At 36.5% G+C, this 25,480-nt stretch overlaps 2 protein-coding genes and 2 long non-coding RNA genes across 4 annotated transcripts; 2 read left to right on the top strand and 2 right to left on the bottom strand.

Moving 5' to 3' along the window:
- The first annotated feature begins 1,735 nt into the window (after positions 1–1,735).
- Positions 1,736–8,258, top strand: LOC149679179 (uncharacterized). Its single transcript, XM_089834837.1, has 7 exons — positions 1,736–1,781; positions 1,850–1,937; positions 2,670–2,751; positions 2,826–2,930; positions 3,212–3,343; positions 3,429–4,305; positions 6,175–8,258. Exons 2-7 carry the CDS (start codon positions 1,891–1,893, stop codon positions 6,783–6,785), a joined length of 1,854 nt encoding a protein of 617 aa, XP_089690963.1. The 5' UTR covers positions 1,736–1,781; positions 1,850–1,890; the 3' UTR covers positions 6,786–8,258.
- Positions 7,433–8,258, top strand: LOC149679180 (uncharacterized). Its single transcript, XR_016365700.1, has 3 exons — positions 7,433–7,495; positions 7,756–7,803; positions 7,853–8,258. It is a non-coding gene; the product is annotated as an uncharacterized LOC149679180 (long non-coding RNA).
- A 7,170-nt stretch (positions 8,259–15,428) lies between these two features.
- LOC149679178 (uncharacterized) lies at positions 15,429–16,733 on the bottom strand. Its single transcript, XR_016365703.1, has 2 exons — positions 16,422–16,733; positions 15,429–16,297 (listed from the first exon to the last, which is right to left on the bottom strand). It is a non-coding gene; the product is annotated as an uncharacterized LOC149679178 (long non-coding RNA).
- Positions 16,734–19,021: 2,288 nt separating this feature from the next.
- LOC149679177 (uncharacterized) lies at positions 19,022–24,953 on the bottom strand. Its single transcript, XM_089835803.1, has 3 exons — positions 24,065–24,953; positions 23,111–23,608; positions 19,022–21,805 (listed from the first exon to the last, which is right to left on the bottom strand). Exons 2-3 carry the CDS (start codon positions 23,558–23,560, stop codon positions 19,022–19,024), a joined length of 3,234 nt encoding a protein of 1,077 aa, XP_089691929.1. The 5' UTR covers positions 23,561–23,608; positions 24,065–24,953.
- Positions 24,954–25,480: the final 527 nt, after the last annotated feature.

Here is a 25,480-nt window from a genome sequence, read left to right as displayed (position 1 = left end):
TTAATTGCGATGGAATGATTCTTGCCGAATATTCCCTATTTTACCCCAAACCTTTGAATTTCGAGCCTTTTCATGTACTTCGATGAAAATGTAAATTAATTTAGCCTTTAACACGAAACATGGGGTTTGACAAACGGCTCGTGTAGTTTTAATCTTAATTAAGTAGTTTAGATATGAGTAATTCGACTTTTTATCTTAAAAAAAGATATTTTTGGTATAATTTCATGTTAAATATATTTAATTCATTTGACATATACCTTGAAGCGTATAAAACGAGTTGAAATAAATAATTTTCTTTAAATGCAATGTTTAGTATAGTTTCTTTTATTTTTATGTATATTTTCTGTTTTACCCAATATGTTCGAATTTCGCGCCTTTTCATGTTCTAATAGATTCGTGCAGTTTCGTGTTAATTGATATCTTGATACTCACGTAAAAAATGCGTTTTAATTTAATTTCAGTTTTTTTGTAACTTGGAATTTAAGTTGTAAGGCGGGAGGGTAGTTTAGTTAGGTTTATTTAGTTTCTGAAACGGATTTAAATAACCTGCTTTAATTGCGACGTTTATTGGAGTTTTCGCATTTTTAAATTTTACCCCACAAAATGTTCTGCCGAAACTCACTATGTTACCCCTAAACAGCCATGGAAATAAGGTTTTTTTTTCAACTAGTCCTCGGGACCAGCGACCCCTACATCAACAATATTCAAACTGGTCCCTAAGACCAGTTACCCCTGTTCGATTTATTTTACTACTGGTCCCACTTTAAAATTATTTATACATATAAAATTACATGGTCCCAAATCATTTTTAACAATTTTACTTAGCCATCTTTGACTACATTTATTTATTTATTTATTTTTAATTTATTTATTTATTTGGGTTGAATACATGTAAGCCTTTTTTGGCTTGGGTAGTATTTTTTTTTTTTTTTTTTTTTTGTACGAAATCCAAAAGATTATCGATTTTCAACCAAAATTATCGTACGCTCCGAGCGCCTTCAAAATAGCGGTGTTCTGATTGACCTTGTATTTATACTAAAATCGGTACCAATTACAAGGGTCCTGAAGGAGATGGACAAAACAAATAACGTCTCCAAACGTTTCTCTCATCCTGCCTTTGGACTTAAAATATGAATAATTCCATCCTATTTCACCTTTTTCTTCCTCTAGCGAGCCTTTTGTGCCCAGATTAGTTAGATTTCCCGCTAAATTATCGTACGCCGAAGCCGAATTATCGAATTTAGCGTACTAGTACAGCGTCATAACTATCGTACGCTTCGAAAAAACTCTTAAAATTATCGCATTGTACTATAATTATCGTACGTCTGGCAACGCTGTACTGATTTTACACGAAATCTGAAACTACGACTAGGAGTAGAGATAATTAGGAAATAAGATTAAGACTCCTTGCAATGTGAAAGGAGTCGAAATTTGAAGAAAACCTTGAATTAATAAACTGGTCCCCATTCAATATTTATCAAAAATTAGAATTAATAAACAAGTCCCTAGGACTCGTGACCCTCGGTTTTTGAATAAAAAAACTAGTCTGAGTAATTAATAAAGTGGTTTTGGACCTGTAAACCTGTGTTATTTCCATGGCTGCCCCTAAAAGCGGAAGCCAAAGTCATTAAAATGTTTTAGCAGACGACGCATAGGAGGATTTCTACTATTTTAGAATTTGGGGTAATTTAGTAAAAATTGATCAAAAGGAAATTGAAGGTCAAATAGTGTTTCCCGGAAAAGTGTTCATAGTTTCATATCATCCCTGAGGACCCTGACTGGTAAGTGACAATGTACATTAGTGACACTAAGTGTTTGTTTATGTACATATTTTTATTATTATTAAAAGGTTTCGTATGTTATCTTAACAGGAAGACTGTACAAAGAGTGATGGATTTTGTTAAAGATTGTCGTGTTATGGTTGAACGTTTAAGTTGGTAAGTGATGATTATTATGCAACTTGGATGTCAACAAGGCATGTAACGGATCTAAACCGTAACCTATAGAATAAATTCCAAAAAGTTTAAACCCTGAATACTGCTACCTTTCCAAATTATTGCTGATTAGCATGTTTATTGAAAAGAGGCGCACATTTAGCCACTGGTGTAACATTGTAAGATTTCCTAGCTATTATGCGATTTAGTTAAGCATGTGAGATCTACCCATTTGCCCATAGATATAGGATGTACCCTCTTTGCTGAATATTGAACAGTAAAACCTTACGAAATCGTGACCACTCAAAATCTGAATTAGGGAATTTTGTCTGAATTATGCCTCATGAGTAGTCAATATGCATCTATCCATAGTATTTTCTCCATCATCGGACATCGGTATAGCTTTTAGGAATGAAGCATTTTGCCGTATTCATAAAATGTGGTTGAGGAATAGAACTATCTCAATTGTGACGTCAGTGCCTTGGTAAAGGGTCACATGATTGTGACGATTGACTTTGGCAGTGGGCGGCCATGTTTGGTACTTCTTAGATTTTATGGGCTTGGGTGACGTCACACTAAGGTTTCTGAGATAACTCTTGAACAAAATTGCAGCGTTAATTATCACAATCTTTAGAACTAATTAAGCTTTGCCATATTTTCTTAGCTTTTTTTAACATTTCTTGCTATTTGTTCTTTTTTGATATACCCTCAGTTTGAAAAATTATTTCATTTTAGGGAAGATATACAATTTCACAAGCACTCTTTTCAAAATTCCGAAATGAGTTTAGTAAATCTTCAAAGAGTGGCGATTAAAGAGGTATTTGCGAAATTATTGCAATATTCCTTTTGTTTTAGACAAACTGAGTAAAGTTATTGAAACTTTGTTTTTAGGAAATGAAAGATGAGGAAGATTGTAACTATGATCACTTAAGCAAAGATGATCTTATCCATGTAGTGAAAGCAAGGGATGATCGAGTCAGGACACTGGAAGCTGAGGTATTTTTCAAAGCATAGGGGGAGCACAAAAATATGAGACCCTTTTGGGATCATAGCCAATTTTATATGCACAGGATGAGTTGTCGAATCTGTTGTCTCTTAATTAAAGGCTTTAATCTAAGGGGATTGGTAACATGTCCGTCATTATTAAAGAGGACCATTGTTACTGATCCCTCTTCTTGTGTGTCATAGGTTTCCCCTTTTTCTTGCTTGTCCCTTTAAAATACGTTCAGCCAAAGAAAGTCCCAAGATTGTTTTGTAATGGAATCTCATTTTTTTAGTGTAATGTCTTAAATTCAAACTTGGAAAAAGAGAGAGTGAAAACAACGTTAACGATAAATAAGCAAATAGACGAAATTAAAAGACTTAATAGGGTCATTAAAGACTTGGAAAAGAGAGTCAAAGATCTGATGGTATGCAAGATCCTTCACTTTCATAGTCGATGGAAAAATGAATTATTTTAAGAATGAGCCTTATTGTTAATTGTTTAAAAAATAGGAGAAAAGTGGAATACTTCATTTAGCCAATTATGAATACGTGAAAACTGAACTCGTTGAAAATGATTTGGAAATTAATGGCCAGAAGTTATCCCTTCCTATTGTTATGCACAGTGTCCAAGGCATTCTGGATAAAGAAGATATTATTCAAGAATCACTTGTTTTTGAACCTCAATATGTTGCTGAGGTTTACAATACAAACACAGAAACTGAAATTACCTCAAAAAAACATGAAAATATGGGGTTTATAACGCGAAATACGAATCCGTGTGTCCCTAAACCGAAATACAGTGACAGTGCGCCTTCACCAAAAATTAAGGTCGAAAACCAATTCGAAATGTCTCCTGACACGAAAACGGAGAGCGATTCGCCACGAGAAACTCTTGAGAACAATATTAACATTAACGACTCTCTTCTTCAATCACAAAGTGTCTCGACAGAAGGAGAAACTGAGGATATTACAACTCGATCGAAGGAATTTCGTGTTCCTGAATTGAGTGTTGAAACCGAAAAACATTTGGATCTTTCTCTTGACACAAATGTCGAAAGCGATTCACTACAAAGAATCCTAGAAAACGAACTTGATGATAACCAATTCGAAATCGCCGTGACAGGTGCAAAAAAAAGTGATAGACAAAAACAAAGTGTGGAACTGTTTGTCGATCCGAGCTCATTGACTGTGCCAGTGCGTGTTCCTAAACTAGAACGTAACCCAATTGAACTACCAGAATTGACCTCCGTTCCTATGGAAAGCGATTTACCTGAAGTTCCAATTGTAGTACAACATAGTAGTTCGGTGTCCAACTCGGAGATATTTGAAGATGTCGCTCCAAAGAATCCAGAAGGTAAAACCTCATCGCCTCGTTCGGAAATTGCAGGTAAGTCATTTCATTCTTTAATAGTCTTGAGTACCTAGATTGAGAAGTCATATTTCTAAGCAACTATTTCCGCATTCTCGATATAAAGTCTTCCATTTGAATTCCCTAAGATCGCTCTCGATTTGCTTAATAAAATTCGAATGTATTTTTTTTTTATCATCTTTCAAAAATCGCGAATGTGGGAGACACGAACTCCCTGCCGGAAAATCAGTGTTCAGTTTTCGGATCTAATTCCGCTTTAAACTTAGATCAAAACTAATCTTGGGTTATATTAATTCAAAATCTATAACGTCACATTAAAACGCGAAGCAGGAAAAAAATCTTCAACTGTTATTAGTGTTTCTTTGCAAGCACACTGAAAATTAATTAAGCCAAAGAACAAGCCATTAACAAATGGGGGGGAAAAAACCCTTGTTCGTGATCAATGTGCTCTAGACTTTGAAAAAGCATCTGTAAATAGAATGGATTTGAAGGCTACAGATATCCTATATGGAACATATTTAAATGTGTTGGACAAAGGCAAAGCGTTCACACTTTTATGTTATTTTTAAAATTCTACATAACATTTATTGAATTGAATAATGAAACTTTCCCAAGGGTCTTCACTCTTTTCTTATTTCGACAACAGAGAGTGGCTACGAGGACGAATTAAAGGGGTAACTTGTCACCATGCAGCGTCACCTAGCATTTGATTCCCTAAAAATCCGTTAAATATTTTGATAGCGAAGAAAAGTTTGAAATACGACCCTTCGGCAATATACGTCGTTTTTCATATTTTTATATATTTTCTGTGGGGAAGTCAAGAAGGAACGTACAATGGGGTTCTAAAGTTCAAATATTAAACTGATTATAAAAGGGGTGTACAACGTCATATTTCAAAGGTTAACGAAGAAATATGCTTCAAATATGATCCAGTGCTAATATAGATTCAGGCGCAAGTGTCATTTAATCGCGCATAAACACATTCATAGCGTTGAAAAACTCTTCAAATATGATCAGTGTGACTGTGGGTGTTTTTAACTTTTTACCTCGGTAAACATACTTAATCAACGCTACTTTTTTCCTCTCCAATTGACATATGTCATTGAGAGTCACTGTCTGGGAAGTTTCGTGTAACGCTATAACTCCGGTCGCCCAAAAATCCCGTTTTCGGCGTGGATGTGCATGCGCGTACGCGCCGCACTTTTCTCGCGCATCGTGCTGAGTATAGGCGCCTCTACCGATTTCCTGCGCAGTTCAAACCAACTCCGAATATAAGTCATGTGACCTGCTACATTTCGTGATGAGAGATTCCTATACTGACCAAACTTCCCTATCTCCATGTTCCTTGGTTTCTGTGTCGTCTTTTTTGCAATAGAGCGCGTTCGCAGGTTGCGTATGGAAGTAAAAGTGTTCACGTTTTCCGACTGTCACTTACAACAAATGTTCGGATCTGTTCTTATCCTGCTCTTTAATGATTCATAACTATTATGAACCTCGTATTTTTGTTATTAAATCAGTCCTACTTACTTCAACATAAGTTTCATCTTGGAATAAGTTCTGATGAACCTGTCTTAACACTATTGAATGAGAATTAATTTGAGAGCAAAGAAAAGTTGAAAGTACAACCTTTCTGTTTTCGAGCCAAGGTTTCTCCTCCATTTAAGTTGATCTTCATCCCCTTTTTGTTGATATGTTCGTTTACTCATCTGCTAAGGCCTTTAATCAACACTGTTTCTACACAAGGTTAGTGGAAAAAGCAAAAATTGCTATAATGGTTTCAACACACCTTATTTATTCTGTAATGCACTACCATGAAGTTCGCTTGAACGTTATTGTATTTTTGATATTAAATTGTAAATGATGTTTGTGATTTTATATTTTTTGTAGGGAAATTGAAGATGAAACATACAACCGGGTTCAAATATTCAACTGAATATAAAAAGGGCCTACAACGTCGCATTAGAAAGTGTAAAGAAGGAAAAAGCTTCAAATGTGATCAGTGTGACTATTCATGCAAGTATAAGTACGATTTCATCAAACATCAACGAATTCACAGTGGTGAAAAACCCTTCAAATGTGATCGGTGTGACTATGCGAGCACAATCAGGTGTAATTTGATCATGCATCAACGCATTCACAGTGGTGAAAAACCCTTTAAATGTGATCGGTGTGACTATGCCAGCACTATCAAGAGTAATTTGAACACACATCAACGCATTCACAGTGGTGAAAGACCCTTCAAATGTGATCATTGTGACTATGCTTGTAATCGTAAGGATAATTTGATCACACACAAACGCATTCACAATGGTGAAAAACCCTTCAAGTGTGATCGGTGTGACTATGGATGCACTCAGATAAATTATTTGATCAGACATAAACTCATTCATAGCGGTGAAAAACCCTTAAAATGTGATCAGTGTGACTATAAATGTACGCAGAAGACTCATTTGATAGCACATAAATGTAGAAAACACATGTGTGAATTGACATTTTAAATGTGTTGAACAGTTGGACAAAAACCATGTTTCATCGTCTTCTGTAATGAATGGGCCGAAACTGTTCATGTAACAGTCCATTAAATTTCTCCATTCTTAATGGTATTGCGCCTGCACAATTCTACATATATAATAAATTATTGTAAACTTTATGTGATGAGTAGTCCTTTGTACCGCAAAAGTTGTTTTGCTTCGTTCAGGTTATATTTAGTTCAAAATCAAACTTAGTATGGATGAAATCTATAACGTCACATAAAAACGCTGAAAAGAAAAAGTCTTTAACTGTGATTAGTGTTTCTTTGCAAGCACACGGGAAATTAATTTGGTCAAACAATTAACAAGCCATTTACAAATGGAGAAAAACCCTTGTTCGTGATCAATGTGCCTTAGGAAGAACGCTCTTGGGTAAATATAATGGATTTGAAGACTACGCAGCCAAAAAAAATTCATTAATATCATCAGAAGTAAATGAACCGAAGTTGTCAAACTCCTATTGTTTTAATGTTAAGGGCAATTGCCCATTACCCCCTCTCCACCCCGACCCTATTTCGCGCTTTTCATGACGTCTATCCATCGCGCCGTTTTTAAAGGGCGCCCTCGAACGGTCGAGAGAGACTTTAGACTAGAGTATGCTTGAGTGAATTAAAATGGCGGCCTTCATAGGTGGGGTTTGTTCAACAGTTGGCAACGAAAGCTGGCTGAATGAAATTGTAAGAACTAAAAACCTGAATACACAAAGTAATTTTAATTTATTGCCCAAAGTGGAAACTAAAAATAAAGCGTTAACGTGTAAAATAGGAGAAATTGCTCTTAAAAACAAAGATTCTGGCAACAAAGAGGCTAAGCCTTTGAAGAAAATGACATTGTAAAGCATAGGCGTTTGAGGCTTACATTGGATTTTAAGCTTGTTGTACAAAGCGACCAAATTTTCCACATACCTTTTCGCAGTATCAGATTCTATTAATTTTAGGTACGAATCAAGTCTCGAAAGCACAAAAAGCCGCTTAACATTCGCAAGGTGTGCTAAAATATCTTTCGGCAAATTTCCCTATTAAAAATTAATTCAGTTCATCTACAGCCACAGACTAAATCGAAAACTACATGAAGAGCTAAGCCTAGCAATAGCAGACGCCAAATTTTTGTAATCCCGATCTCCAAAGGTCGCTCTCAGATGGCGCTTCAGATAGTATCCCATCAACCATTGCATGACCTTTCTCAGTAGAAAATGGGGAACAAATAATTAAATGTTTCAACCCCCCTCGACGGGGCCAATGCATTTGGTTAATTATCCATTCCTTGATAACTTCGGTTCATTTACTTCTGATATCATATATGGAACATATGTGTTGGACAAAACGTTCACACTTTTTATGTTATTTTTAAGATTATGCATAACGTATATTTAAACTGTAGCACTTTCTACCTTTCATCCTGTTGAATAATGAATATAATAAAATGCCATCTTTAGCGTCATCGCTGGTACTACTTATTTCAGCCAAAATTACTTTAAAAACAGAGAGGGGTGTTAGAACGAAATAAATTGGTAACTTGTCATTACGCAGCGTCACCTAGCATTTGATTCACTGAAAATCCGTTGAATATGGTTAGAGCAAAGGAAAGTTTAAAATACGTCCGTTTGATTTTCGAGCCAAAGTTTCTTCTCCATTTAAGTTGATGTTCATCCTCTTCTAATATGCTCGTTTGTTCATCAGCTAACGCCTTTGATCAACAACGCTTCTTTTCATAAACACTGTTTTCGTTCGCCTCAGCATTACATTTTAATGAAGTTCCCTTGAATGTTACTGTATTAGTGTATTTTCGATACTAAATAAATGATATATGAAATATGTCGTTTTAATGTTTTATATAATTATAATCGTTAGGGATAAGATTACAGGAACTGTGTAACCTCCACATGGCTAGACTTACGACAAATGTTGGCGCATCTATTCTTATGCTGCTCTTTAATGATTCATAACAATTATGAACCTCCTATTTTCGTAATTAAATCAGTCCTACATACTTTAGAATTAGTTTCATCGCGCAGAAAGTTCTAATGAACCTATCTTAAAACGATTTAACGAAAATTAATTTGCGAGCAAAGAAAAGTTAAAAGTACAACCTTTCGGATTTGCATTTATTTAAGTTTATCTTCATCCCCCTTTTTGTTGATATGCTCGTTTACTCTAGGCTAACGCCTCAATTGATCAACTCGCCTTTTTTCTGCGTTTTCGTGCGCATTACCTTTTTTATGAAATTCGCTTCGAGGGGCTAGTCATTCGCCAAAATTTTGTACACCTGATTACTGATTTCTGAATTTTTATATGAATTCCTATGATTACTGGACGAATTCCTTGATTTCTGTGATTACGATTATTTTCGGTGATTTCCATAATCATTACACTGATTTCCAGTTATTTCCGCTGATTACTTGTGATTTCCGTTTGAATTCCAATGAATTCCGGTGATTTTTGGTGAATGCCGTGATTACCACTGGATTCCTCGAGAATTTCGATGAATACAGTGATTATTTCTATTTCAACTGTTATGATTTTTATTTTGGATTTTCGAATTCCTCCATTGATTATGCGTGATTATTTCACGAAAGGCGTGATTACCGAGGTGATTACAAAAGATTGCTAGTAAATCATGTGATTATTTCTAATTTTCTCAAGATTTTACGTGATTTCCAGTGATTATCGGAGATTTATGATTACCTTTGATTACCCGCAGAAATGATTTTGATTACTGATGATTTTCAAAGAATTCTAGAAATCAAGTAATCGATTTCTGCTGTTTTGTACACCTGATTATTCAAGTGACTAACCCCTCGATTCGCTTGAATGGAAAAGTATTTTTTGATACTAAATTTGTGCTTTTTATATTTTCTGTAGGTAAATTCCATCAACGCATTCACAGTGGTGAAAAACCCTTTAAATGCGAACGGTGTGATTATGCAAGTACGTGGAAGAGTGATTTGATCAAACACTGGCCTATTCACAGTGGTGAAAAACCCTTTAAATGCGAAAAGTGCGAATATGCTAGCTCGATCAAGAGTACTTTGATCAAACATCAACGCATTCACAGTGGTGAAAAACCCTTCAAATGTGATCAGTGCGACTATAAATTTACGCAGAAGAGTAATCTGACCGTACATAAACGTAGAAGACACATGCACGATTAGATGGATTTACATTTTAAATGTGTTGGACAAAAACCCTATTCAATCCTTTTCTAAAATGAATGAATGGGCCAAAACTGTATCGCCATTTTCAGAACTAATTTGAATTGAACTGAGTTTCATTTTCATATCATATAAAACAACATAACAGTAATGTTACTTTTCATAGTTAAACAAGATTAACACAATTTTTTAAAATACAATTTTTGTTAATTTATCGTTATTTAGATTTAAGACAAAATCTGAGTTTAAAAATACTCATATAGCCTATTTTGTGCAAATGAAAAGTTAATTCACGAAAATAGATCATTAATGGTATTTGTATTAACAATTTTAAAGTAGCTACATGTAAAGCGTGTCTTTTTCTTTTCGAAACAAATCTATTTTCAGTAACGTGACTTGTTTTGCATTCTTTTTATGGGATTTAATATGAATTTGTTCCAGTTGCCTATGTAAAATGTTTTGTAGTCTCCAAGAATTTTGCGCGATAATTGAAAATGTATTTTTTCTAATAATATTTTACAATCTATTTGAAAAGTTACTAACTTATTTAAAAAACTAAACTTCAGGTAAGTTAATCTGTTTCTAATTGTTAGAAGCCTGTGGTCATTTAAGATATTAATGTAATCGTATTGTCAGCGTTTTAAAAACCTTTCATATACGATTTGAACGAATTGTCAGTAATAGACCCGTTTCAAAAAGGGCGAGGGGCAAAGTAAAGTATGCTTCATATAGGGTTACAACGGAAAATCAGAAAGGTAAAAGAGATAGATAGTGGAAAACATAGAGTAAAGATAAAATATTAAGTCCCGCCTCCGTTTCCACCCTCCACCCACCCATGAGGGGGATTGTCGACTATCACGCGCGCACCGGACGCCTTTTCAGGCCTTCTTATAGTAAATCCCTTCTTGGTTCTATACCCAAAAAGAATTATTGGCTTACCTTTATACTATATTTCGAAAAAATGAAGTCGTTGTGTAAATAACGTTTTTATTATACAGTTAAATAATATCACGATAATAAAATGCTGACAGTGTTATCATCGCTAAGTTTATCCAGTTGTCTTATATTAATTTAAGACTTGGAAAGAACCATTTCATAATGTGTTAATTGCGCACCGTGTTTTCATTTTCGTTTCACACTTTGCTGTTCTTGACAACTGTAGTAGATGCTCACTAAGAAAAAGTTTTCGTTCATGGGAAAATTGTAAAAGCCTATCGTTACGGATTAATCACCGGACAGGCTATATCGTATTATAAAATTGTGAAATGTAACTAGCCTAACGTCTTAACGGGAAACTGGTAGTAATACGATGTTTGTGTTAGTTATTTATGAAACCTTCACGACAATATTTAATGTAACCCTTTTTCTAAACTATAATTAACAGTAATTATATCTTCGCTATTAAAGAATGATATTTTTTCCATAATAATTGATTAATCATAATTTGCTTCTTTCCTTGCTTTAACTTCGTCATCACTTCTTGTGCTAGTTGGTTTCAGCAGAAACAGGAGAGACAGCAAGATTGTCGCTAAGCTTAACTTTACCGTTGAATTCATGATTGTGTTTTTTCACTTCTTATTAAGGCTCTTTCAGACGATCCAACTTTTTGACTCAGCTTGATGGGTCAACTAGAGTTGAATCAACTAGTTGGATCGTGTGAATAGACGTTGGATGAGTTGAGTCACCAAAAAAGTTGGCTAGGAAAAATTGGATCAGTGATCCAATTTTTAGCTGACTCAACTTTTTAAGTTCATTTCTCCAGCCAATCAAAATGAATTACAAAAAAAGCCTTTTTCGCGGGTTATTTCGTAAGTGCCAAGGTAGAGGGCGCTTAAAAAGTTCCATTTGGCGGTAAAAGTTTAGTCGTGTGAAAAGGAAGGATTTACTACACTTTTCCCTTCAAAAGTTGGGCAAGTTGATACAACTTTTTGACCCATCGAGCTGAGTCAAAAAGTTGGATCGTCTGAAAGAGCCTTTAGTAGGTGTTCTCATGCACCTACAGAGGTTTAATGGCAGAATATGGCTGTTCATATTGTCACGTATATTTTATTATACCTATATTATGGGGAAGTTTGCATTCTGTATTACACAAGTGTCTAACGTGGGATCAAGTTTGAATCTTCCACGTTCTCAACGCATGTATTAGATTTGGTAAGGTCAAATCTTTGGAAACCGCTATTTCGACTCGGACATCGGTTATTGTTTCTGAACTTGTTTTGTTTGCCTTTGTGTCTTTTTAAGGTCGAGCCATGGAACTAACTTAGTTACCCTTCAGACACTAGTACCCCTTCAGACACTAGGGGTACGTTCAGTAACGAAAATCTCAAAGACATCGCTGTTTTCTTGATGTTTGGTAGATGGCCTCGAGACGTCACAGTGACGTAAAAGGTTGTTGAATGGAAAAGTCACATTTTGAAGTTAGCGCTGTTTTCAAAAATGGGGTTGGGGAAATGTCTTACTGGCCCTCAAAACGTTACGAAGCGCAAATGGTTCTTGTCCACTATTAACGAGCTCGCAAATAATGAAATTGTTTAAGAAAATTATGTCCATTTGAATGGTAGAAGTAGTTTTGTAAAGAAAACTAATACAATTACTGTTGGAATAGCATTATTGGAATTTAACTTTTAAATCCCGCGCCAACATCAGTCAAGCGCTACGTCACGCCATCAAAAAAACCATATCGATTAGATGGTTTTTCTGATGAGCAAGCGCTGAGCATCATGACGTCAAAACCAGAAGAAAATAGGGGAAGTGGGTAGCCGTAGCCTTGAGCCATACAAGTCGTCCAGTGATTCTCACTTACAATGGTCGATTCCCCTACCACCCTTAAAATTTGAATCTGGCCAATCGGCGCGAAGCATAAAATAGTACCAGATTTTATTGCGAACGCCACCATGTAGCGAACTGTGGAACTAACCTGTGTAGTCTGCTTATATTTCTGCTGTGCTTCAGTTTGAGTTAGGGTTACGTCAGGCAACGGGTTAATGCGGATATTGGTTTAATTAAGGACGAAAATTCGGTTATTTAATAAAATGAATGTCGCTAAGAGTACGCAGTGTGATTTAACGTACAAGGAAACTACCGATAAGAAAACTCTGTGTTGAAAGGAAAAGTAAGATCTACCCAAACCAATCCCAATGTTAAAAATCAAACTACAACAACTTGGATACAACTTTATTACTTTGAACTCTTCCCTATCACAGTTTAAAACTTCGGACAAGTTAATTTTTTCCCTGGAACTTCGAAATACAATTGTATTTAAAAATAAAGACATATTTTAAAATAAGTTATGAATTTAGTACTTACCACTCGATTCCAGCCTCTGCCATTCTGCCTGAGTGCCTCACTGCCTCTAGCAGACGCCTCTAGTCAGTTGGAAGGCGTAGGACCGTACTGTCCACAGAATCACGTCACTCGTGTGTTAATGCGCGTAAAAATCCTATCTCTCTTCACCCCCACGGGGAGGGAAATGGCGCGAAAAATCCGTAAACGGGACGCCTCGCGAAGTTGCCCAAGCTTGGGCGCTATTTTCACCGCCCGGTGAAGTCTACCCCGGGTGAACATAGCGTCAAGGCTATATCCACCCTACCTCGTGACTAAGAATTTAAGTAAGGACCGCGGGAGGGTGAAAATAGCTTGGGCGCTATTTTCACCGCCCGGTGAAGTGAAAAGTCTACCTCGGGTAAACATAGCGTAGATTTTATTTCCACCCTACCACGTGACTAAGAATTTAGCTAAGGACCGCGGGAGGGTGAAAATAGCTTGGGCGCTATTTTCACCGCCCGGTGAAGTGAAAAGTCTACCTCGGGTAAACATAGCGTAGATTTTATTTCCACCCTACCACGTGACTAAGAATTTAGCTAAGGACCGCGGGAGGGTGAAAATAGCTTGGGCGCTATTTTCACCGCCCGGTGAAGTGAAAAGTCTACCTCGGGTAAACATAGCGTAGACTTTATTTCTACCCTACCATGTGACTAAGAAATTGAGATTCCGCAAATTTTAAAAACGTTAACCCTTGTTATATATTTTATAATTTTCAATAAGTTAGCCATACGTTTAAAGATTACGCACTATAAATATGGAAATTATTACGATAAGTTCACAAAAGGCTAGTAAACCTAAAACAACTTACCAAAGCTAACTTTGGACACCATAGGTTAACTTTAGACCATGTTAGTATTATTTTGGACACTCAATGTCATTTTGGTAAAAACTTTTATATTTAAACTATAGAAACTGTTCATGTTGGGAGAACTTTTGAATGCATAAAAAGATCGTTATAGGCCTATAGACATATAAATTTATTGGATGTTTCACCTTTCTGGTTGGCAGTTGAAAACACTTTTATGATGCTGATAGGCGTGTTAGCTATCAACGTCATATCATTCTGTCTCTTTGCTCATTGTTAACTACATACCAGGGTCCAGTGGGAGGGATACACAAATAGGTCTGAAAATCTCTGGGTGAGGGCTGTTTAAAACACTCAGGGCTCCCAGCGCTTAGTGCACAAAAAATAATGGGTATTATAGGTCTGAAACGCCAAAATTATAGGATATTTATAGGTCCAAAAATGATCAATTTATAGGTTCAAACATATGTTATGTAAATTTTATAATTTAAAATTACAAATTATTGGAGTTTTACAGGATGTATATTATACAGGGTGTTTTTGAAAGGACCTTTCAAAAACACCCTGTATATTCGAGAGTAGACTAGAACTTTTAAACATATTTATAAAAATATGATCAATATTTAATTCTACAGGGCCGGTAGGCCCTTGTAGATATGACATGACACCCTTCCGTAATGTTAAAGAAAAAGTCACACCTTTTAGGTTAGAAAAAGCATTAAAAAATTTTCGGTTTTTTAAGGCAATTGTGTGTGATGGAAAAACTATAGCGAAGTTAGTTTTCGGAATACTTCTAAATTAACAAGCATTTCTTAAATGAGAAACTTACCTGCTTCGATTTTTCTACTTTGGACGAATAGTTAATAGTGTAGAAATTAAATTATTTACCATGAAATTTTTATAGTTAACTACCTTACTGTTTTTAATTATGTTAAATGTCAGGTACTTTTGAATTTGGACTAGTTCAGGGTTACCACGAAATTTTAAGATTCAAATTCCCTGACTTTTATTATGATTTTCCCTGACATGTTTAGGCCTAATTGTCATTATAGAGCTTTCAGATGGGATAGTAGTACGTCACACCTTCCCAAGTCTTGCCGCTGTTCTGGTAGCCATATTGGTTGGCCTCAGCTTCATTCCTGCTTTAAACCCACCAATATGGCAGCGTAAATTATGTCACGAGACTAAGCTCCTCCTCCAACTGAAAGCTCTCTATTCTAAATAGCTAAACAATTGCGTTTAAAACGCCTTTTTGAATATTTAACTTAAAACATTGAGGAGAGAGCGCTGCGATAGATTAATCGGAATGTGCAATTATATTCGGTAATAACTTAGTGAAAGGACAATATTTATTTTATTAGATATGATAAATAAGAAAGTACAAAATAGATTATAATAATAATAATAATAAATAATAATAAAAGGCTTTTTATTGGAGCAATCATTAAGATAAGATCTTATTTACAATGATGTCCAGTCTGTTTTAAATTAAAGTAAATAAAATTCTATTATGGTAGATAAAATTAAAGTATAATTAATATTGATATATTTTTGAACTTCTAGTTTGTATTTCTGGAGGGTTTTTTGGGTTTTGGGTTGATGGGGTTGATTATTCCAGAGCTTGATGCCTCGAAATTTAACGATTTTGTCTCTGAAATTGGAGTCAAAAGCTTCATTTGTAAAATTGGTAGTGTTTCCTCTTGTTCTTTCTATATTGTTGTTCTCAGTGAACCAATCAAGAGTTGTATCGGGGGACAGTCTATATTTTATTTTGTACATGAAAGTCAGTAAGTCAAGATGGTAGTTGTATAACGGGGAGGCAATATTGGCCGTTCGTTTCGCGTCTGTGGCCGAAGAGTATTTGCTTGTTTAGCTTATAAATTTTGCGCACTTAGTGGAGAGGGAGTCCAGTCTTGTCATGTTGGTTTTATTAGTATTCTGGTAGAAGACGTTGCCATAACTTATTAGAGGTTGTATACAGGCGTTGAACACAATCCGTGTAGTATTTATGTCGAGGAATTGGAGTAAGATTAAAATTGAGACGAGTTAATTATTCATGCCGTGTTTTCTTAATGTTATTAAAAAATATACTACCACACCCTTAATATTTTATTTTATCGTCTACAATATGAATATCTTGATGAGGTTTTCCGCTTACTCTTCATAACCAAGGAACAATTTCATAAGTCCTGTTGAAAGCTGTAAAGAATTTAAGATATACAATTATAAATAATCAAGCCAAATTCTGCTGAAATTAATAGTAGTTTAGTAGTCAAGTTCCAAAAACTTAAATTTAGGTAGTTCCCATGATAAAAATATTTACCAAATTTATAGTATCCAGTTCCATTCACTATTTGTGAAATTTATCAGAGATATTTGCAGTACTACAAACTAGTTTACATAACTATAAAATAGTAAAAATTATTAAAGCTGCATGCAACAGGTTTGAACTTTTTTTAAAAAAAAATTCCTGGGTTTTTTAAAATTGTTCCGCTTAGTAGAAGCAAAAGAAGATATTTTCTTCTGGTAGTAGGCAACATACAAATAAATAGTAGAACTAAATTGTGTTGTTAGCCACTTGTTCATAACTAATGATCAAGTGTTTCCACTCTCGCCACGGGGAGGCCACACTTTCGAGAGCAAACCCAGATTGATACCAAAAAGCCAAAATGTTATACTTTTTCCTTCTGATATCAATATTCTTAATGAAAAAAAATTCTTTAGCATATACTATCCCTAGAACCAGCCACTTCATCCTGAGAGATTAAGTTCCCAGTTCTAAAGATAGTTACTAAAGCACTTTTTGTTTAATTAAGATGCTGGTAAAATAATTATTTCGTGTATCCATTAAAAGGATACACGAAATAATTATTTTTATTCACTGTTTATATTATGACTATGAATTATATTATGATCGTGACTATGAATTATATTATGATCGTGACTATGAATTATATTATGATCGTGACTATGAATTATATTATGATCGTGACTATGAATTATATTATGATCGTGACTATGAATTATATTATGATCGTGACTATGAATTATATTATGATCGTGACTATGAATTATATTATGATCGTGACTATGAATTATATTATGATCGTGACTATGAATTATATTATGATCGTGACTATGAATTATATTATGATCGTGACTATGAATTATATTATGATCGTGACTATGAATTATATTATGATCGTGACTATGAATTATATTAGAGTGTGACTATAAATTATATTAGAGTGTGACTATAAATTATATTAGAGTGTGACTATAAATTATATTAGAGTGTGACTATAAATTATATTAGAGTGTGACTATAAATTATATTAGAGTGTGACTATAAATTATATTAGAGTGTGACTATAAATTATATTAGAGTGTGACTATAAATTATATTAGAGTGTGACTATAAATTATATTAGAGTGTGACTATAAATTATATTAGAGTGTGACTATAAATTAATATACTATAATGTTTTGTTACTTCAAATAACCTTTCTGCTTACACCTCAAACTACAAAAAAATCTGGGGAACCTTTTTCAAAATACTTTTCATCAACGTTTTTGCAATTTTGATGATACCAATTTTTACAAACCATGCATAAAATCATGTTCTTTAACGCCTTTTTAAAAAAGGGATGAGTTACCTTTTCAAAATAAGCTGAAGTTTGCCTACACTCATCAGTACAATACAGCTCAATTACTTCAGTTTTTCTAATTACAACATCTTTCACTTTTACGGGCCTTTCAAACACTGTTTCAGGGAATTCTAGAATTTTTTGCTGTTCCAAACATGATTTTATGTGTTTTCTTAATTCAGTTTTGTTAAATCTAACTGAGCTGGGATTTAAATCTGCTGCCAAAACATACGCATACCCAAGTGATAAAGGACCACAACTATGACAATCGGACTGGTTTTGTACGCTAACAAATTCTACATTTAACTTTTTCCCTTTAAATTTTAAGATACTACAAATCTGGTAATAGACTTCAGTCGTGAAACAATTTGGTAGTGTGTTATAAACGCGTACAGTTCCCTCAGGACATCCAACTGTCGACACTACTAACCAATGTCCAGCTGTTATACAATGCACTACCTGTATCATATCTATTCGAAATGTTTCAAATCCTAACTTAAAACCTCTACCTATTAGTTGAAAGCCTTTCTTTTTAGGAAATTTCGTAGCTAATAAACTACAAAAGTTCTCTATTATGTTATTGCAATAATAACTATCCATTTTTCCTAACCTTTCCTGAATTTCCTGTGTAACAGAAGTACAATGTTTTCCTGGCTTCTGGTTATCTAACTTAATTGGTTTTACTGTATCTAATTTAGGTTTAATATTTCTGGCAGGCGAAGGCGGTTGGTCTATCTTCCGTTTAACCCTATGCTGACTAGCTATAGGAGTTTTATAACCTGTCTTTGAAAACGTGGCTCTGCTTTTTTTACTGTTTTTACTTCTACCTCTACGATTTTTAACAATGGGTATTTTTAATTTGTCTCTAAGACCTGTTAGACTCATCCTTTTACTTGTAACTAATCTAGGTGATTTTAAAATTTTGGACTTAGGGTTGGCTTTAATAACTAGATTACTTGTTTTAAATTTATCTAGACCCGAACTGACATTAATATTTTCGGAATTGTGGCCCTCTAAAATCTTGGGTGAGCTTCTAGCTAATGGCAATAGTGCAGATGACTTACTAAAGCTTTCAACGCCCTCAAATGAAAGTGGTGCTATTTTAGTTACGTTTGCGATAAAAGAATCTATATTACAATTATGTAATGGTTTACTGGCATCATCTTCATCAATATTTATAAATTGCGATACGGGTACAGAACTATCAAAACTTACCCTCTCCAAACCTTGATTTGTAACATTGAAACTATTCGTAAAACTTTCCCCATCTTCATGACTAATTATCGCTAAAACAGGATTGTTCAAAATAGATTCTTTGACAGGGATTTGGGGCTTCACAATTTTCAGAATATTTTAAATTTGACTCTTTAATTTCGTAAAAATCTCTTTTCACAACATCATCCCCACCCTCTACTAAATTTGGTACCTTTTTACTCCTTCCCAATACATTTAACTTTGATTTCCCCTCTAATCCTGTCTCTCCCCCAACATCGACATCTTGCCCATTAAGATCTTTTCTAGAAATTTCCATCCTCACACCCTCTAATTTGGAATCTCCCACATCATCACCCTTACCAATACCCACACCCTCTAATTTGGAATCTCCCACATCATCACCCTTACTAATACCCACACCCACATCATCACCCTTACTAATACCCACACCCTCTAATTCGGACACACCCACATCATCACCCTTACTAATACCCACACCCTCTAATTCGGACAAACCCACATCATCACCCTTACTAATACCCACACCCTCTAATTCGGACACACCCACATCATCACCCTTACTAATACCCACACCCTCTAATTCGGACACACCCACATCATCACCCTTACTAATACCCACACCCACATCATCACCCTTACTAATACCCACACCCACATCATCACCCTTACTAATACCCACACCCACATCATCACCCTTACTAATACCCACACCATCCTGACTACTAACACTTAAATTAGAGTTTCTCGTACTGTTAGAAATTTTACCTTTAGATAATAATATTTTTTGATTCAACTGTTTGGCTTTAAGAACATCTGATAAAAACTCGTACATTTCCCGGTATTCTAACATACCCCCACTAGAAGCTAAATCGACAACTTGCTTTGCTAAAATGATAAGTTTGTTAAATTTTTGATTCTTGGTTAAAACCCTACTCCCCTCCTTGAATTTAGTAACAGTCACTGGTAAAAGTTCTAACCCAGGAGCATTTTCAAATATAATGGCTTTCTTCCATCTTGCCAGAATTAAGTCTTCACTAAACATATCTGCTAAACTCTCTCTTCTTGCAAAAAATATATGCGAACAAGGAAGACCAAAATTAATGTTAAATGAGCAAGAACACTCCACCAAATTAATGATGGAATAGGTTTTAGTTACCCCTTTACCTTTAAAGACCCTAACTTCTAACTTTAATTGATCAAACTCATAGTTTTTCTGTAACGCTTCCAATTTGCAAAGTTGCGAATAAACAACTCTTGTCGCTCCCACCGAACAAACCTCAGCAATTTGGACATGCAAGCTATCAACGCGCCTTGTATCAATAGTGGTTTTAATTTCTTTATATAATTTAAAAGCCATATCATTTTCTATATTCTTTTCAAATTTAATTAACTCCCCAATAGCTTCAGATAGTTTCATTCGCGAATTAAGGTAATGTTTAATTTTACTGTTATGGCTTTCTACGTAATTGTTAGTATTGTTTCCCAAAGATTTTAACCCCTTTCTATAAGACATAACCCATTTCTCTTTACAACTTTCCCAATTTACTTGAAAATACGTGAAAAATTCATCACTAGCAACTAATCTAAAATTCTCTTTCTGTAATTCGTAATTGTCTTGATCAAAAGAATAAACCATACCCGTTAAATACACCATTAATTCCCTCTTAATATCCTTATTTTGACCGTATTGATTCACTTTGCGTTTAAAATTATTCAGAACATGAAAAGTACACAACAAAACCTGCGCAGAAGGAATATGTTTTCGAACTAGATTCATTTCAATGAAATCTTTGTCAACCATGACAACTTTAGTTTCTCTAATACAACTATTAACTTTGACAAATTTGGAAATGCACTTATCTAGAGTTTCACTATCTTCTCGTCTAACAAAGAAATAGGAAACGGGTCTACCGTTGAGGTTTGCATCCTCGCATAAAATTACATAGAGAGGGAACCCTTCTATGTTTAGCTTATACGTTCCATCCATAAACAGAACATCGTGAAACTTTTCACATGATGTTCGCATGGTAGGCGTTTGAAAGTACACATATTCCAACTCATCGTTTTCGTCAGTACAAATATCAATTACAGAATCTTGAGGCAAGAGTGTCTTCAACTGGTCAATTAAAATCTGTCCCTGTGTTCTGCCTCCTTCATTACTTAACTTGACTTTCGCTCTTAAATTCTGAATATCTTTTGAAGTGACCACCTTACCATACTTATCAGAAACATATTCTTTAATTTTTAAGGTTGGTACGTGCAAACCACACAACAATTTAGCATCATTTTCCCCAACTTCACCTAATTTTCTATTCTGTGGATATTTATCAAATATTGAAGGATTTACAGGGTGGTTGTGAACAAGATTTGCAGAATTAATGTGATAAGAAGACCCCCTACGTGCAACTTTAAATCTAAATAAGCAGTTTCGTGCATTGTGTTGCTGATTTGGCCTTAAGCCTTTACTCTTGGTTTTAACTTCCCCATAATGCTTGCAGACATATATAATAGATTTATACTCACCTCCTGCTAATTCGCTTCTGAGCTTAGTCAAAGGGTGGCTATTACTTTCACTCCACTTGGCCAATGTTCTTTCAAAATCCTTAAAACTAGGAAATTCCTTTCCTACTGAAATAGCTTCTGGCAGGCTTGCTTCCTTCATTGGCGAGTTGCTAACTTTTGAAGAATCTTCCTTCAGGTGGCAGTTGGATTCATCCTCTCCTCCACCTAGAAAAGTTGCATCTTCAAAAGAAACAAAGGCGTTTTTCCTAGAGCTCTTCTTTGCAGAGTTCTTCGTCTTTGCAGAGTTCTTCTTGGCACCCTGCTGAGAAACAAAAGAACACTTCCCAGAACTTCCATCAATAATATCCATAGAAAGGCAATCAAAGCGATTACTTATAGAAACAGAATAGACCGGAAGTGAAGAAACCGGGGCCGGGCGAGGAGAAACCGGGGTCGGGAGAGGAGAAACCGGGGTCGGGAGAGGAGAAACCGGGGTCGGGAGAGGAGAAACCGGGGTCGGGAGAGGAGAAACCGGGGTCGGGAGAGAAGAAACCGGGGTCGGGAGAGAAGAAACCGGGGTCGGGAGAGAAGAAACCGGGGTCGGGAGAGAAGAAACCGGGGTCGGGAGAGAAGAAACCGGGGCCGGGAGAGAAGAAACCGGGGCCGGGAGAGAAGAAACCGGGGCCGGGCGAGAAGAAACCGGGGCCGGGCGAGAAGAAACCGGGGTCGGGCGAGAAGAAACCGGGGCCGGGCGAGAAGAAACCGGGGCCGGGCGAGAAGAAACCGGGGCCGGGCGAGAAGAAACCGGGGCCGGGCGAGAAGAAACCGGGGCCGGGCGAGAAGAAACCGGGGTCGGGCGAGAAGAAACCGGGGCCGGGCGAGAAGAAACCGGGGTCGGGCGAGAAGAAACCGGGGCCGGGCGAGAAGAAACCGGGGCCGGGCGAGAAGAAACCGGGGCCGGGCGAGAAGAAACCGGGGCCGGGAGAGAAGAAACCGGGGCCGGGAGAGAAGAAACCGGGGCCGGGCGAGAAGAAACAGGGGCCGGGCGAGAAGAAACCGGGGCCGGGCGAGAAGAAACCGGGGCCGGGCGAGAAGAAACCGGGGCCGGGCGAGAAGAACGGGAAGAAAGCGATACCCAGACTGGGGCCGAAGCTAAAGGCAAAGGAGGAAACTCTTCTAGAGATGAAAAAAGAGGAAAGACTGTCTGTAACTTAGTTACAGACGGTAGGGAAGGACAACAAACCAAAACAGAGCGAGATCCCCAACAAGAGGCAGCGGCGGGCGAGGGCACCTCCGGAGAGGCAGCGGCGGGCGAGGGCACCTCCGGAGAGGCAGCGGCGGGCGAGGGCACCTCCGGAGAGGCAACAGCAGAAAGCCCTGAAATGGGCAAAGGGGCAGACACAGCACGACGAATGACAGAATTACGAAGAATAGGACCACAGATAGCACTACCCATATACCTAAAAGTTACATTGAGTCTCACAGACTTGCATGCTTCTTTCGGAACACAGTGCTGCCAAACCCGTTGGCATGTGCCCTCCATAACAAGCAGTGAACCAGGGTTCAAGGAAACATTTACACCAGGGACACCAGAACGAAGAGAACGTAACTTAAAAGTTCTACTTACACCAAAAGACAAAGAGGCAATGGTGCTGTGGACTCCACGCTCATCATCCGAGTGCCAACCTACCGAGTCCTGCCCATCTCGGTAGAGGTTGACCACAGCGGCGTTGAACGCCACTCCAAGCTGACGTTCAACAAGAACCTTTAAAGAAAGTAAAGCATCAGGCCAAGAATTATCAGCTTCATGACTTACCTTTCCATACCGATAAGGGAAAGATCCTCGGTATGCGACTCTTCGGGGAACAGCCATCCTTACAGCAAAGTCATCAGAAAATTCCTGCAATAAAGAAGAACAGAAATTAGCGGCATCATCTCTAGCAATAAAAGTAGGGTTCCAAAACACAGAAGCCGGTGAGGTCCTTGGCGGTACCCACAAGGGATTGCTGCCAGGAACCAATCCACGAGGAGCTGGACAAGGGCCAACAGCAGAGCTATAAAAAGTAGAATTTGACATTGTTAAATCGAAATCAACAGAAACAAAACCTCCACTAAACAACAAAACCTCCACTAAACAACAAAACCTCCACTAAACAACAAAACCTCCACTAAACAACAAAACCTCCACTAAACAACAAAACCTCCTCTAAACAACAAAACCTCCTCTAAACAACAAAACCTCCTCTAAACAACAAAACCTCCTCTAAACAACAAAACCTCCTCTAAACAACAAAACCTCCTCTAAACAACAAAACCTCCTCTAAACAACAAAACCTCCTCTAAACAACAAAACCTCCTCTAAACAACAAAACCTCCTCTAAACAACAAAACCTCCTCTAAACAACAAAACCTCCTCTAAACAACAAAACCTCCTCTAAACAACAAAACCTCCTCTAATCAACAAAACCTCCTCTAAACAACAAAACCTCCTCTAAACAACAAAACCTCCTCTAAACAACAAAACCTCCTCTAAACAACAAAACCTCCTCTAAACAACAAAACCTCCACTAAAAAACTAAACCTCCTCAAGGCAACTAAACGTCCTCAAGGCAACTAAACGTCCTCAAGGCAACTAAACGTCCTCAAGGCAACTAAACGTCCTCAAGGCAACTAAACGTCCTCAAGGCAACTGAACGTCCTCAAAACAGCTCGTCCAAAAACAACAACGAAACGCAGGGAAAAACACAGTAGCTGGAGAAATCTGAAATGAAATAAGTTGAAAAATATAAATTAGTTAAACAGTACAAACTTAACAAAACAACCAATTATTACTAAAACTAAATGAAATCGAGAATGGTATTTTCCAACGTATTAAAAGCTAACTAGTCTATTTGGGCATGATTTTGGTAAATGTGCTAGCAAGAAAAAACCACGTGGACCTAAGCCTTTGCGGCTTGGTCCATGATGATTCCTTTCTTTAAAGGATTTAACAATAAATTGATAAAATAATATAACATATTAAATACACTAAAATATATAAAGATTATTAGTAATAAGTAATATGGACTAATATAAAATATTACTTTCAAGAGTATACAAATAAAACACAAAATATTTAGGGAAGAACAAAATGAAAACCGTATTGTGCTAGCAAGAAAAAACCACGTGGACCTAAGCCTTTGCGGCTTGGTCCATGATGATTCCTTTCTTGAAAGGATTTAACAATAAATTGATAAAATAATATAAATATAACATATTAAATACACTAAAATATATTAAGATTATTAGTAATAAGTAATATGGACTAATATAAATTATTACTTTCAAGAGTATACAAATAAAACACAAAATTTTTAGGGAAGAACAAAATGAAAACAGTTCGCTTACCTCTCAACCAAAGGAATGACCAAAATAATCTCGGCCGCATGGCGTTACGCGGGAGGTCACGTGGTGGGGGGGGGGTGAGAATAACGTATAAGCTATTTTCACCCGGGGGGGGGTGAGAATAGCGTATAAGCTATTTTCACCCGGGGGGGGGGGGTGAGAATAGCGCGTAGGCTATTTCCACCCGGGGGTGAGAATAGACACTCTCAAGTCGAAACTGGCCCCAACCTGAAGGGGTTTTGAATTTTCGCATTAAATTTTATTATTCTGTAACTTATAGGCTTTCTGTCTTCCTTCGCAATTTATTTGGCAACATTGGGGGAATGATTTTCGTAAAGGAAAAGTTATGTCTTTAGAGTTTAGAGTCAGACATTTCGGAAATGAGTTTAACAAGTTTTCAAAGTGTGGCGCTTAAAGAGGTACTTGAGAAATTATCCGTGGTTTGCACAGAAATTTTGAATTTCAAAAAACTGGACTTTGTTTATAGGAAATGGAGGCGAATGATTGTAACTGTGATCACTTAAGCAAAGATGATGAAATAAAGCAACTAAAAGCCAAGGTGAGTTTCAAAGCCTATAGCGTTTTGGCCAGTACAGCATGAGACATCCAATCT

Source organism: Phalangium opilio, unplaced genomic scaffold (assembly GCF_054372755.1).
Source record: "Phalangium opilio isolate 3A_F unplaced genomic scaffold, DU_Popi_V2 ptg000041l_1, whole genome shotgun sequence".
Taxonomy (NCBI): Eukaryota; Metazoa; Arthropoda; class Arachnida; order Opiliones; family Phalangiidae; genus Phalangium; species Phalangium opilio.
This window is presented reverse-complemented; position numbering and strand designations above follow the sequence as displayed.

Bases quoted from the DNA above. Each gene is read 5' to 3' on its own strand.
- LOC149679179 (XM_089834837.1), top strand. From the start codon at position 1,891: ATGGATTTTGTTAAAGATTGTCGTGTTATGGTTGAACGTTTAAGTTG. The intron at 3,344-3,428 runs GTATGCAAGATC...TTTAAAAAATAG, and splicing joins AGAGAGTCAAAGATCTGATG to GAGAAAAGTGGAATACTTCA. The intron at 4,306-6,174 runs GTAAGTCATTTC...TATTTTTTGTAG, and splicing joins GCCTCGTTCGGAAATTGCAG to GGAAATTGAAGATGAAACAT.
- LOC149679177 (XM_089835803.1), bottom strand. From the start codon at position 23,560: ATGTCAAATTCTACTTTTTATAGCTCTGCTGTTGGCCCTTGTCCAGCT. The intron at 21,806-23,110 runs GTAAGTAGAACT...TTTGTTTCTCAG, and splicing joins TTGCCTCTTTGTCTTTTGGT to CAGGGTGCCAAGAAGAACTC.